Source organism: Papio anubis, chromosome 14 (assembly GCF_008728515.1).
Source record: "Papio anubis isolate 15944 chromosome 14, Panubis1.0, whole genome shotgun sequence".
NCBI classification, from domain to species: Eukaryota; Metazoa; Chordata; class Mammalia; order Primates; family Cercopithecidae; genus Papio; species Papio anubis.
The window spans coordinates 24,475,404-24,490,343 of NC_044989.1; the positions used below are offsets into that span (position 1 = coordinate 24,475,404).

General features: G+C 54.2%; 1 protein-coding gene across 6 annotated transcripts in view; it reads right to left on the reverse strand.

The window, feature by feature from the left end:
- The window catches only part of ADCY3 (adenylate cyclase 3), a 106,191-nt gene that overhangs the window by 3,321 nt on the left and 87,930 nt on the right, over window positions 1-14,940 (reverse strand). For 2 of the 6 annotated variants that reach the window (XM_009183793.3, XM_009183791.4), the window contains exons 9-19: window positions 14,561-14,689; window positions 12,466-12,608; window positions 12,156-12,317; window positions 9,551-9,638; window positions 8,560-8,676; window positions 6,085-6,344; window positions 5,728-5,790; window positions 3,851-3,932; window positions 2,233-2,391; window positions 751-897; window positions 62-181 (exon numbers count right to left, since the gene is read on the reverse strand). In XM_009183793.3, the coding sequence (XP_009182057.1) occupies window positions 62-181; window positions 751-897; window positions 2,233-2,391; window positions 3,851-3,932; window positions 5,728-5,790; window positions 6,085-6,344; window positions 8,560-8,676; window positions 9,551-9,638; window positions 12,156-12,317; window positions 12,466-12,608; window positions 14,561-14,689 (1,470 nt within the window). Of the gene's footprint in view, window positions 1-61; window positions 182-750; window positions 898-2,232; window positions 2,392-3,850; window positions 3,933-5,727; window positions 5,794-6,084; window positions 6,345-8,559; window positions 8,677-9,550; window positions 9,639-12,155; window positions 12,318-12,465; window positions 12,609-14,560; window positions 14,690-14,940 lie in introns of all 6 variants that reach the window. The other 4 variants (XM_009183792.4, XM_009183790.4, XM_009183794.4 and 1 more) reach the window with 3 other exon arrangements.

The window sequence follows — 14,940 nt, forward strand, 5'->3', positions numbered from 1 at the left end:
CTGCCAATCTCTTGCCTAGGGGCAGAGCCTCGTCTCCTCTCTGGCTATTGGGGTTAGCTACCTTGTTGGAGCTGGCAAAGCCATTAGTGTTGACGTCAGGGGTGACTCCTGAAGCTGCCATATACGTGCTGCCAATGGTTTTGATCTTGGTGATCACCCGGAACTTGGGATTGTCCAGGAGCTGGGGCCAGGATTCAGAAAAGAATTGTCAGCAGTCAAGGCAGATGAATGACCCAACCCAGTGACAGATGTACCTGTTTACAAGGACCCCACTAAACCCAAGAGACACTTTCCTATCAAAGTTGTTACTTAGTCTACCGCTCATCTGCCACGTGACCCTGGGAGAACTTCCTGACATTCTGGGCCTCAATTTCCACAACCTCAACACTGACATAAAATCACCAGTCTCCTAGGCGGGCTGTGCACGTGTGGAAAAGCATTCTCCCTGGTATACAGGTTACCCAATCAATGCTGACTGGCTCTGAATTTGAGGAGAGGGTCCCAGGACAGAGAGGTCTCCAGATGTTGCTTGGCCAGTCCTTACCCTGTGACCCTGTGGATGAGTTCCTGGGCTCCCAACTCCCCTTCCCTTTCCCAGCCCAGTAGTTCCAGGTGGCTGCAGAAGTCTGTGTATTGCGGAAGGGGCTTATCTGGGATGGTGGAGCCAGTTTCTCTGGCCTCTGCAGCCTATCCTAGGATGTGATGTGCAGTGGGCCGGCTTCATCGCCAGAGTGCAGGGTGGGGACTCACCGAGTCAAAATCCGAGATGATTTCATTGAGGAAACGCAGACACTCGATACCGCCATTGTTGATGCTCTCCTCTGTGTAGAAGTCAGCAAAGTTGGGCAGGGAGGCAAACATGACTCCAATCTCATCATACGTCTGGCTGTACAGCTCCTAAAAAGAGGCAGGGCCAAAGTGCTCAAAGCATGTCTGACTGACTGGATGATGTGCTGGAGAAATGCATCTGTCTTCCACACACGACGTGTACTCAGCTTTTTGTATTCACACATCAGTCAGATTATCCCAGCCTCTTTTTTTTTTTTTTTTTTTTAAAGAGTCTGGGTCTTGGCCGGGCGCGGTGGCTCAAGCCTGTAATCCCAGCACTTTGGGAGGCCGAGACGGGCGGATCACAAGGTCAGGAGATCGAGACCATCCTGGCTAACACGGCGAAACCCCGTCTCTACTAAAAACACAAAAAATTAGCCGGGCGAGGTGGCGGCGCCTGTGGTCCCAGCTACTCGGGAGGCTGAGGCAGGAGAATGGCGGGAACCCGGGAAGCGGAGCTTGCAGTGAGCTGAGATCTGGCCACTGCACTCCAGCCTGGGCGACAGAGCGAGACTCCGTCTCAAAAAAAAAAAAAAAAAAGAGTCTGGGTCTTGCTATGTTTCCCAGCCTGGAGTGCAGTGGCAATAAACAAGCACGATTAGGTACAATTGAAGCGCACTGCGGCCTCAAACACCAGGTATCTGGGACCACAGGCACATGCCACCATGCCCGGCTGTAGATTATCCCAACTCTGAATAATTTAAAAATAGCTCATTGCTACTTTTTTTTTTTTTTTCTTGAGAGACAGAGTCTTGTTCTGTCGCCCAGGCTGGAGTAGAGTGGCACAATCTCGATTCACTGCAACCTCCACTTCCAGGTTCAAGTGATTCTCCTGTCTCAGTTTCCCAAGTACCTGGGACGACAGGTGTGCACCACCACATCCAGTTAATTTTTGTATTTTTAGTAGAGACGGGGGTTTCACTATATGTTGCCCAGGCTGGTCTCAAACTCCTGACCTCAGGTGATCCACCCACCTCGGCCTCCCAAAGTGCTGGGATTACAGGCGTGAGCCACTGTGCCTGGCCACTACTTTGAATAAATTTTAAAACAGCGTCTCTAGTTCCTCTAACAGCCCCAGCTGTGAGGAAGAGGGTACTGTGGAGCTGGGAACCACTTTGGCGAAGTTCACAGGCAACAGAAAGGTGGGCTCTAGCGAAAAGTCTTGTCTTCTGACACATGGCCTCAGAGCTGTATGGCCCATGTCACCATGCCTACAGCAGTGCCCTTTACAAGAGGCCGGAGAAACTCCTCTTTTGCTTATATTGTGTTTGCTATTTAGGTTCAGCCCTACCTGGCCCCAGTCCCCTGTCCCTGAGAAGGCCTGGGCCCAGGGGGGTTCCCTGAAACAAAGAACAGATGGAGATGCATGGCCTCATGGTTCCGGGCTGAGGCCACACCCCTCACCTCATCTCTCTTCTTGGACCCCAGGAAATGACGTGCCACGTGCTCAGGCAACATGTTGGTGACCAAGGCCTCGTTCCAGCGTCGCATCTCATAGACACGTTCCTTCTGGTCGTGGACCTCAATCTTCCACAAGAAAAGTGTCCGTGCCAGTTTTTCTACCTACAGACACAGACAAGGCGAGGCATGTGCTCTGAGCTGGCCACTGGATAGAAGGATGAAAAACGGGAACAGCCAGGCATGGTGGTTCACGCCTGTAATCCCAGCACTTTGGGAGGCCAAGGCAGGCGGATCACCTGAGGTCAGGAGTTCAAGACCAGCCTGGTCAATATGGTGAAACCCTGTCCCTACTAAAAATACAAAAATTCACCAGGCATGGTGGCGGGCAACCTGTAATCCCAGCTACTCGGGAGGCTGAGGCAGAAGAATCACTTGAACCCAGGAGGCAGAGGTTGCAGTGAGCCAAGATTGCACCATTAGACTCCAGCCTGGGTGACAGAGTGAGACTCAGTCTCAAAAAAAGAAGAAAAACAGGAACATGAATAGAGGAGCTCCCCTTGGAAAGGCTGGAGGGAAGATGGCTAAATGGCAAGGGAAGTAAGACCCTGCAAGGATTCCCCCTCATCAAAAGGCCACCCAATGGTGCGGTGCAGTTTCCAGCCCCCATAGTTACAGCAGATATCCAGGAGGCCTTCTGGGACCTAATTTCAGCTGCAGGTCTGTCTCGTGGAGGTGGCAGCAGTGGGGATCTCCCAGCTCAGGGGGGAGTCCCCTTTCTAAGCAGGTGCTATTTGGATGAGAAGTGGCTTGGGAAAGCTGTACTTCCCTGGAAAGTCACTAGGGGGCACTTGAGCTAACACTGAGCCGGCAGTACAGAGGTTCTTTCTCCTCCCTCTTTCCTCCCTTTTCCTCTGTTGTGGGGTTGGTGGAGGGGGGCGGTCACTTGTCACCCAGGCTGGAGTGCAGTGGTGTGATCTCAGCTTACTGCAGCCTCAACCTCCCAGATTCAAGCAATCCTCCTGCCTCAACCCCCCAAGTAGCTGGGATTACAGGCACGGGCCACCATGCCTGGCTAATTTTTGTATTTTTTAGTAGAGACAGGGTTTCACCATGTTGCCCAGGCTGGTCTCAGACTCCTGGAATCAACTGATCCTCCACCTCAGCCTCCCAAAATAAGCCACTGCACCCGGCCTTCTCTTTTCCTTTTAACCCAACAGAAAGTCCATCAGCTCCCTTCCCTTTCTCTTCCGGCTCCGTGGTCAGTTGTGCTAATGTCCCTCAGCGCCATGGGGAGTGCAGGGGCCATGAGCCCCTGGCCTAGGGGATAGAGATTTGATTCAAGATGTTTGTGCCTTCGCTCTGTCCCCTCCCGCCCTCACTCCCATGCTTCCTTCACCATCCTGGAGGGGGTCGGATGGAAGAGGTGAGGCACTGTCTTCCTGTGTGACTGAGGAAGAAGCCTGAATATAGAAAAGGCGGTGGCCTGACCAGGCTCACGTGTGGGGCTGGGTAAAGGGAAGCCTCAGTCCTTAGGAGCTTGGGCTCTTAGGTCCCAGGGCTGCTTCTCAGGAGGCCCTGTGGGTTGTGGGCACAGAGCGGGGATCGTGCAGGCGGCACTCACGTGGCGGGAGAAGTAGTAGAAGCTCAGCATCATGAGGAACACCATCACCGTCATGGAGTACTTGGAAGGCACCAGGGGCAGCCTGCCGGGCAGAGCGCGTGCAACTGAAAGGGCCTCCCGGAGGGGGCCTGATTCCCTCCGACTAGACGGTGCTGCTTCCTGCCACCCCAGCCCCAGAGCTCACCCCAGCTCCTTAGGCCCTTTCACATCAAGTCGGGCTCCCCCTGGGCAGTAAAGCTTTCTTAACTCACTGGCCTCCTCTCCAACAGCCGGGCAGCCCCTGGCCCCTCCTGGCTACACCTGGTATTACATCAGGGCTGCTCCCCAGGTGTTTAAGAAATACTGCATTGCCTGACTGATCACAGAGGTAGCTACGACCATGCAGGAGTTTGCAGAAGAGACATCAGTGATGGGATTTCATGGCCACGGGACTGGGGTACAATCTCACCATGGCTTTTTATGTCATTCGTCCATATTTTTATGTGGAGCTGTGGTTAGTTTCCATTACTGTATGGTATTTCGCTACATGAATATACCAGTTATGTATCCATTTCCTGTTGATGTCATTTGGGTTGTTTTCATTTGTTTTGAGGGAGGGGGTATGTCTATTACGAACAGTGCCACCTTGGATATTCTCATACATATATCCTGGGACATGAGTATGTGCATGAATTTCTCTAAGATACATATATATATACACATATACACACGTCTGCGTGGGCGTGTATGTAGGAGTGGAATTGCTGGAACACAGGTTTATTTTCAGCCTTACTAAATAGATCAAAATATTTTCTTTTTTTTTTTTTTTTTTTTGAGACTGAGTCTGGCTCTGTCGCCCAGGCTGGAGTGCAGTGGCCGGATCTCAGCTCACTGCAAGCTCCGCCTCCCGGGTTTACGCCATTCTCCTGCCTCAGCCTCCCGAGTAGCTGGGACTACCGGCGTCCGCCACCTCGCCCGGCTAGTTTTTTGTATTTTTTAGTAGAGACAGGGTTTCACCGTGTTAACCAGGATGGTCTCGATCTCCTGACCTCGTGATCCATCCGTCTCAGCCTCCCAAAGTGCTGGGATTACAGGCTTGAGCCACCGCGCCCGGCCAGATCAAAATATTTTCTAACGTGCCTGTACTAACTCATACTCCCATCCGGAGTGTAAGAGTTACCGCTGTACTTGATATTGTCAGACTTATCTGGACCAGTACGTGTGTGATGGTATTTCATTAGGGTGTGACTGGCATTTCCTTGATTACTTGAGTGCCATTTATTAGTGGCCATTTAGAGTTCTTCTTTTGTGAAGGGCTATGCAGGTCTTACCCCTCTTCTATTAGGTCATCTTTTTATTTCTAAACTTTCTTGAAGGTCTCATTCAAGTCACTGAGTCATAAAATTTTAAAACCTTGGCACTGGCAGCGACCTTAGAGAACTTCTGCTTCAGTATCCTCCTCAAGAGATGAAACTGCCACTCATGGAAACTGACCTGCCTGTGACCCACAGAGAATTACTGCCTGCTGCAGGCTCAGAAGCCAGGTCTAAATCCAAAGCGTGTTCCTCCCTCCTCATTTTCCTGCTGCTTGTCTGTCCTGTCAGCCAGTTACATGCAGCTGCCATCCACCTGGCAGTTCCTTCCCTCCTCACTGCACTGCTGCTGCCCTCCAAGCCTCACTGCCCTTCACGCAGAGGCCTGGATGTCCAGGTCCCTATCAGAATCATCCTGCCTCTGCTGCCGCCCTCCTGGAGGAACCCATGCCAGCTCCTCTAACCTGCATGTGCTAGGTCACGTGCCTCCTGGAGGGTGAGATCACAGGGCTTGGGCCTGTTGTATTCCTGTCTCTAGAAGAGGGACTGTGAGTGCAGGCCAGGAAGGGAAGCCGTGGCCCTTACCCGTCAGTGCCGTTGAGCCCAGGGGTGAATCCCTGCATCTTCTCTAAGGTCACCATAGGTAAGCTGCTGGACAGATAACAGCACAGTCAGGCCGCATCTGGGAACAAGAGCCTGATGCCCAGCCAGACACCAGGGTATCCCAAGTCCTCCACTCGGGGACAATGGGAAGAATCTATTCCCAGGTCCTAGCCAACCAGTGATGCGTCTGTGAGCGGCCAGGAACTCTGGCTCTTGAACAAGCCTCTGAGGACCCCTAGTGGCAGAAAGCCACCTCAGCACAGGCCCATGAGCTCAACTGAGGACTTTGCGGGTGGGAGGAAGGAGACAATACAGATCCCCAGTCGCGCTTCATCTTACTCATGCTCCCGAAAACGCCGGTGGTCGTATTCATCGAAGACGGGGCCCCAGGCGTAGAGGTTGATGGCGGCCACGGCGCCCGCGACGAGCAGCATAAGCGTGAGCTTCACCATGTGGCTGACCTGCACCAGCATGATGGTGGCGATGAGAGACAGCACGGCCACGTAGTTGTAATACTTGGGGTTCTCCAGGCAGCCGCCCTTCGTCTCCATCCCTGCTGTCGCGTTGCTGGGTCCTGTGTAGTACTGGAGACAGCTGAGCTGGAGGCCAGGATGGCAGGAGGAGACACACGTTCAAGAGAACAGCATGTGCTGGTCACAGAGAGCTGTGCATGGCAGTGTGCGCTCAGCTGCCACCTCCCAGGGCTCCCCCAGAAACACCGGGAAAGATGGGGAAATTTACCAGGGACGAATCATACGAAAGTTAGTAACTGCAGCTAAGAGCCTTGCTGTTGCCTCATTTGACATTCACAAAAACTCTGGAGTATTTTTAGTACTGTGCCTGTTGTACAGAAAACTCAGGCCAGATTTGCCCAAACACAATTAGCAAGCAGAAAAGCCAGAAGTAGGAGCCAAGTCTTTAGGCTTCAAATCCAACATGTTCTTCCCCACATCACACTGTTGCTTCAGGAGGCACCACGGGGCCATGAGCTCCACTCACAGCCTCCCCGTGATGACAGCTAGTCTCTGCCCAAACCCTTCCACTGGGGGGACACTCTGCCTTCTGGAGTCTTCACTGGTTCTGCTACTGGGTGATGCGGCCGGGAGAAAGTATATCCACAATCAGAATCAACCCAACGTTTTTGTAACTTTCACCCACGGGGGCTTGTCTTGCTTGCGCGATTCCTGGCATATCTATATTCTAGCATGAGCAGTTGTTGCACCTCCCTAAGTTTTTACTCCTCCATGAGTGACAGCATCTCCAGGTGTCCTGTACAGTGTCCAGGACCCTGTGCAGTGGTGACCCCCACACCTGGGTGCCAGGTTCCAGGCGTATTGTGACATGCAGGGGGCCTGGGGCTTCCCTTCCCCGGGTAGTGGGCACCAGCAACCCCTGGCCAAGGTAGGCTCTGGAGCCCCTAACTCCTCATTCCAATTGGACTTTTTTTTTTTTTTTTGAGACGGAGTCTCGCTCTGTCGCCCAGGCCAGAGTGCAGTGGTGCGTTCTTGGCTCACTGCAATCTCCACCTCCCAGGTTCAAGCGATTCTCCTGCCTCAGCTGCCCAAGTAACTGGAATTACGGGTGCGTGCCACTGTGCCTGGCTAATTCTTGTATTTTTAGTAGAGATGGGGTTTCACCATGTTGGCCAGGCTGGTCTCGAACTCCTGACCTCAAGTGATCCGCCCACCTCAGCCTCCGAAAGTGCTGGAATTACAAGCATGAGCCACCGCGCCCAGCCCCCATTGGACTTCTGATTAGCTGCAGCCCTGGAGCTTTTTCACTTATACCACTGCCAGAATAAGTCTCCATGCTGGTTGTATTCCTGTGCTCCAATTGTTAAAATGCAACAATAACATTAAATTAGAAAAAAAGGAAGAGAGTGTATATGGTACTTCGACAATTAGAGGAGGCCGTGACAACTGACAAGAGAACATCGATGACAGCTCCAGGCATGTAGTGCTCAATATGTGCCCAGTGGTTCTAAACCAATAGATCTGGGCTCCCAACTCCTGTCCCTTCTCCCCAAGAAAGCATTTGGCTGCCCCCTCAGGGAGGAAGAACACACAGGACCAGGACTTAGAACTGCCTCCATTCTGGATTCTGTCACTTCCTGGCTGTGTGACCTAGAGCAAGGGAATTATTATTATTTATTTACTTTTTTGAGACAGAGTCTCACTCTTTGCCCAGGTTGGAATGTAGTGGCTCAATCTCAGCTCACTGCAACCTCTGCCTCCGGGGTTCAAGCTATTCTCCTGCCTCAGCCTCCCGAGTAGCTGGGATTACAGGTGCGCACCACCATGCCTGGCTAATTTTTGTATTTTTAGTAGAGATGGGGTTTCACCATGTTGGCCAGGCTGGTCTCAAACTCCTGACCTCATGATATACTTGCCTCAGCCTCCCAAAGTGCTGGGATTACAGGTGTGAGTCACCGTGCCCAGCTGATTACTCTTTTTGAGCGTTTGTTTCTCCATATGAAACTGCAGATACTAGTACAACCACTCAGGACTTTCTCACAGATTAAATGAATCAACATACATAAGGCACCTAGCACACACAGGCCTGGGCACATGGAACTGGGCTCTTGGACTCTGGGAGAGGAGTTTCAAGGAAACAAGTCCATCCCAGAGGATCCCTGGATGACAGGGACAAGACTCCTTCCACTAGGCAGGGATGATATGTTTGGGAACCTAGGAGCCACTCCAAAGCTACATGACGGTGGAGGGACGGATTGAGAAACTGCTCGTGTGACCCAAACAGAAGCCCTTCTCCACTGAGAATAGGGGCGTCCCTTCAACAAGGACAGCAGGAGCTCACCATGTCCACGACATTTGCCATCACCAGGATGAAGATGGCGAGCATGGCCCAGGTGTTCCTGGCCCAGCGGGTCCGGTCAATCCAAGTCGAGAAGGCCACAAGCTTCTTAGGAAAGGCCTAGAAGGAATGGAATTTCAAGGGCCATGAGCCTTTGCCAGCCCTTTCTCCTGCAGACGTGACTGCCAGCAACTCAGGCTGCTCCCATATTCCAGTTCCAGGAGCCTCAAAAGGGGCTCTGCCTGGGAGTCGCCCGACAGCTGACAAAGGGGTAGAGCTGAGAAGAGGGCGTGGGAGTTCTGGCGCTGCGTCGGACCTCCTCCAGGTGCCTGTGCAACAGCACAGCTTCCAGCTCGCAGCCCTCTCCACAGCACATGCGGTGACGAGGCCAGGGCAGAGAACAGTTTTCAGGGCTGCTTGTCTCTGATCAGCTACTCCTGCCTGTCCTGGCTCCAAGTGACCTGGCGAGCCACCTGTGAGATTCATGTTCCTAAACACTGCTTTACCTTTGTCATTCTGATAAAAAAAAAACCTCTGCTTGGTACCCCAGTGCCATACAGGAGAAAGTTTTAATCCTTTTAGTCTGGCTTCTAAGGGCCTTCACAGTCAGGGCCAACTCACCTTCCAGCTGGCCCTCCAACTACTTCTCTACCCAGGTTCCTGTGTACCCAGACTCTGCCGTACTCATGTGTGCCACAGCGCCACGGCCTGCCACAGCCCAGCCACGGCCCAACCAAGGCCCACCATCGGCCAGCCACGGCCTGCCACAGTCCACTATGGCCCAGCACCGGCCTGCCACGGCCTGGTGGCCCAGCCAGAGGGAGTGCTCTGCTGATGGTGAATGAATGGATGGGCAAGTGCCTGGACCGTCCTAACAGAAGAGTGTCTGTCTGTCAGGATTTGACAGAAAGAATAGCTCCATCACCACCCAGTTTTACAGGGAGTGCCACTCACTTCCAGACGCTTCCAAGCTCAGCAGAAAAGTGCCTCTTACCCGGGGAAAGATGGCAGCCAGGGAGCAGATGGTCAGGATGAGGAGCAGAAGCTCCCCCACCACGAAGGTCACATAGTTTGTCATTAGCCTGTGACAGAGAGAAGACAATTGGGAGGGGCCAGAGGGGACAGTGAGATGGGGTGAGGGGCTAGGAGGCAGGGGACGGGGGACAAGGGACAGGGGGCAGGGGCAGGGGGCAGGGGATGGGAAGGCCTCTCGGCACAGCACGAGCCCATGCCTGTGCCTGTACAGCTCCACGCGGTGCCAGGGAATTGCTGCTGCCTGCCATGCAGAACGGGACAAAGGCCCTGATGAGAGGGGCCGCCAGCTGAGTGCCGGCCCGGGAGCGGCCACTCTCCAGCTGCAGCTGCTGCCTGGGACATTTCCCAGAGAGGGAACGACTCACAGGTGGCCTGGGCACAGCCCAGGATAAACTTGGGCAGGGATCTTAGGAATGCGCCCCGGCCATGTCGCTGTGCTAAAGGGACAGAGCACGGAGCAGCATTGCTCCCTCGCTGCCGGGGGCTGCTAAGAGTCCGCCTATGGCAGCCACCCCCAGCTTCACCGTGGACACACTCTTAACACATCCACCTTAACCCGATGACTCCGGGAAACCTGCCTTCCATACCCTCTGCTCACACCCATTCCCATTTAACCCCTCCCTGGAAGGTGCCCTTGCCAAGAGCCCCAGAAGCCTCCTGGTAGCTAAATCCACGTCCCATTTTCAGTCACCTCTCGCCCCTCCTTGAGACACTTTTCTCACTTGGTTTCTTGAGTCCCTGCTGGTACGTTTCCGTCCCTGCATCTGGACACGCTGCCTTGAGCTCAGCGAGTCTCGTGTTACCGCACAGCCTGCATGCTGGCGACGCCAGGTTCACGTCTCCAACCCCACCCGCCCTCTCAACTCCAGATCATGGACTCTGGCCTCCTTGGCTTGTGGCCATTAAAAACTTCACGCATCCCAAACCGAACTCCTGATCTTTGCGTCTGCACTTTCGTCTTGCCACCTCGTCCCCATCTTGGCACCTCCGTCCTGCCAGTTGCTCAGATCAGAAGCCCAGGAGACGTCCTTAACTCCACACTCATGCCCCACAACCAATCTGCCAGCAAATTCTGTCAGTTCTGTCTCCAAAATACATTGAGCATCCATTCGTCAATCCAGAAAATTCAGAATCCAACCACTGATCCTCCTCTCTCCTCGGCCTGGCCTGGTTGCCACAGTAGCTTGTCTGGGTCACTATCTGGTCTCCTCTGGTCTCACTGCTCCCGCTGTGCTCACTAAGTGCTGTTCTCAGCAGAAGTGAGCCTCTCCGGGCATATGTCACAACAAGGGACTCCTTTGCTCCCTTGTTCCAGCAGCCTCCTGTGTTAAGAGTGGAATCTGGCGCCCTGCGGTGGCGTCTGAGGCCCCACGTCTCTGAGCTGGACTCCTGCTACTCCTTCCAGTGGCCCCTGTTCCCGCTGCAATGCCTCCTCACCGTGCCTCCAGGGGCCAGGCCACTCCAGCCTCAGCACCTCTATCCGAAGCAGGTGTCCCCCAGATAGCAGAAGCCTCACCCCTCACCTGCTTCCGGGCATTACTGAAATATTACTCTGCCAGCAAGGCCTGCTCTGATCATCCCACATCAAAATGCAAACAAAGCAAAGCCCCCGAGCAGCATACCCACTTCCTTCCTTGCCCGCCCTGGATCTGCAGTACTTACTCCTGCATGGATGTGTATTTTACTTGTTTAATTGCTTATGCCTATAGCTTCCCCTGCCAGAACCCAGGTCTCATGAGAGCAGGGGTTTCTGTATGCCGCATCACTGCCATGGCCCCAGCCAGCCCCTGATCGCCAGACACGAAGCAGACAACCAATCAATACTCATGGAATCAGTGAATTTGAGCCTCACCACAGTCCTGAGTGTCAGCTGGGGCAGGGGTTGTTCTCCTCATTTCACAGATGAGGAAACAGATGGTGCCGGAGCCTGCAGTGGCCTGCACACGGTCACACACCCACAATCTTAGATGAGGTGACCGAGCCCAAGGCTCCCAGCAGGATTACAGTTTGTCAGGAGTAATCCTCTGTGACGGGGAATCCCCGATTGGCCGAGGGGAGAAAGGGAGAACGAGAGTGGTCATCACCCTCAGACAGGGCTTCGCCGGCTGGGGACTCCAGGAGGCCCACCTTGCCCTGGAGGGCCTGCTGCTGTGTTAGAGAGGGGTCAGTCTGTGCCCAGAGCCTAAAATCTATATCAAGATGAGCCAAGAAAGGGGCCAGGTCAGCCTTGGTGACTGAGGCTGATGCAGTGTCCCCATCTTTGTCCCAAGAATCACTGTGGGCCCATCCAGCCAAGGTCTCCAGCCTTCTGGAGGCCTCTGTTCCTCAGCTCTCTCGATCCTGGCCAGATCCCCATTCTGACGCTAGGACTGCTCCAAAACCTGGGGCGACATAAAGAAAGGAAGCCCAGGGTGCCATCTAGCACTCTTGGAGCCCGTGGGGCCGTCGCAGTGTGGGTCAGGGAGCAGAGACAAGGCTTGCTCCCCAATGTGAGGCTCCCGCTGAGACGCCTGCCTCCTGGCACCGCCGCAGCCGAGGAAACTTGTGGCCCTGCCCTCCCTCACCAGGGGTCGATGAGTATCTCGACCAGAGCCGTGCAGAGCAGGACGACGCAGGAGCAGCTGAAGGCAGCCCCACTCTGCTTCTCCTTCTCCACCGAGTAGCGCGTTTCCATCTCGGGGTCCATGAACCGCATGGACAGGAAGAAGGTGTTTCTCTTCTTTACTCTGCAGTGGGAACAAGCCCCATGAATCCCAAATGCCACACCTGCCTCAGCCTAGCAGGGGGGCCGTATTTGGGATGCCCGGTTTCCTGAATCCCTTGTCAGGGCCCGGGAGGAGCGGTGGGGCCTGGACGCCTCCGGGTGGCTCTTACACTTGGGCAGACTCTCGCTCCAGCAGGGCCTCGTTGAGCAGCTGGTTGAGCTCGTGCTCATCTTCGGAGGCATCCACCACTCGGTCAGCCAGGTCCTGCAGGCGCAGCCTCCGGCGCGGGTTGGGGAATGAGGGGTTGTCGGCCTGTGAGCCAGGGAGGCAGCGTGAGTGGGGCAGGTGGGGCAGATGGGACAGAGTGGCGGGGAGGAGCTGAGAAAGACGGAGGTGGAGGAGGAAAGGAACAAAAGAAGGCATACTCGGAGGACCAATCCCTCCAGCTCCACAATCCCTTTCCGGGAAGTCCTCCCCATGCTCCCATGTGGCTCCATGTGGCCTGGGTCTACACCCAACGCTCCAGGCCTTCCTGGCTCCCTGGGCCCCACCAGAGCTCTGCAGGGAGGGTGTCGAATGACAGCATTGTAGGGAGCTCCTGGCTCCCGAGTAGGAGACTTGTAATCGAGACAGCTGCGGGTTGGGACAGTCCTGGCACTTCCTGCTGTGTAGATGTGGGGACCATATACATTGGCACCCTGGGGACATGAATGGCTCCCAGCTCTAGGGCTTCAGGGAACTATTAAAGGAACTCCCATCTGGCTCATTTGCAAAGGAAGATCTGAGGGGGAAGCGATGGGAGAGAAAAGAATGTTATCACTAGAGGGCTGACAAGGGGCGGGTAGGTGGAGCTGGGGCACCCATTACCATTTTATTCCCAGTTCCAAGGAAGAAGTATCAACTCCAAAAACAGGAATCCTGGCTGTGATGACACAGCCATCAGTCTAAACAATCACTGAGACTGGCACGCTCAATAGCTGAGAGCTGTCTGAATGGGTTCAACAGTGCATCTGGGAGCCACAGTCAAGACTCCCTGGGGCCGGGCGTGGTGACTCACGCCTATCATCCCAGCACTCCGGGAGGCTGAGGTGGGTGGATCACTTGAGGTCAGGAGTTTGAGACCAGACTGGCCAACACAGTAAAACCCTGTCTTTACTAAAAATACAAAAATCAGCCAGGCATGGTGGTGCACACCTGTAATCCCAGCTACTTGGGAGGCTGAAGCAGGAGAATCACTTGAACCCAGGAGGCGGAGGTTGCAGTGAGCCAAGATCGCGCCACTACACTCCAGCCTGGGTGACAGAGCATGACTCCATCTAAAAAAAAAAAAAAAACACTCCCTGGTCTTAAGCATCGGCACAGGTGTGCCACTGGTTGACAGTTTGACCCCAGATAATGTTTCCCCAGCCACATCTTCCTCTTCTGTAAAATCACATGGATGGTCTGTGGCAGCAGCAGGAAACTGTTCCTGAAGCAGATCTGGGAGCAGCGTGGGCCTGGCTAAGGCTCAGGGCCCGAAAAATCACAGGCTGCTAAAGCTGTATCTGTGTCCTCCTTGCTAGTGAGTGCCTTGAGTCTGTACCTCCACTTTCTCTCAAGAAAACTGCAATAAGGAAAAGTTGCTGAATGTTGGGGGACTTGAGAAAACCCTAATTTACCCTAAGCCCCGTCTACCATCTTGTTCTACAGCATCTGCTCTAATGGCACCAGGGCCAGCTCTCCTGTCCCCCTCACACGGTGAGCCTGGCAGCCCCGGCAGGGCAGACACCCCATCTCTGCAGCACTGACCTCCATCAGGAAACATACTCCAGACGCCCTGCAGTCAGGGACCAGTTCTGGGTGCTCCCCAAGAGGCACCCCGCACTCTGGGACAGCATGCTAATTTTCCTCGCCTTTGGGGCTGCGGAAATATCCCATCTTGCATGGAACTTGTTGGGTTTGAACCTAGCCAGAGAGGTGAGCCCAGGTCTGAAATCTCACTTCCAAAATTGTCTCAGACCCTATAGAATTTTCCATGGAGGTCCTCACTGATCTCAAATCTACAGGATTCCAGGTCACCCCAACATGTAACTGATGAGGAGACAGTAGGGTTTTGTGGGGCTGGAGGGGTGACCTGCCCATGGTTACAATGCTAAGCAGGAGGAGGTCCTGGGTGGTGGCCAGGTCTCCCCAGCATAGAACTCCTGCTGCAGGAATGTATTGCTTCCTGGTGTCTGCCCGCATCTGGCCCCTCAGTGACCCCCTGCCCTGAGCCCTGCACATACCTGGGCATCCTGCTCCTCGGGTTTCTCTGATGTGGACCCGCTGCTGTGGGCACTCCCGTTGGGCTCCTTGGTCTCAATGAGGGCAGGGGAGCTGGACTTTGAGGAAGCTGGTGCTCCATTGGGCAGAGCCTAGAGGAAAGGAGAGCTCGGCCATGATCCGGGCGTGGGATAAGTGGCACAGACAGGGCTGGAAGTGACAAGCGTGTGGGAGGCAGTGGTGGGATTAGAGCAATCGGAGGCCATGGAACTTGCTTGTGGATTGCAAAGTGAGGCGTCAAGGATGACTTCAAACTTTTTGGTCTGAGCATTTTTTTTTTTTTTTTTTTTTTTTGAGACGGAGTCTTGCTCTGTCACCCAGGCTGGAGTGCAGTGGCGCGATC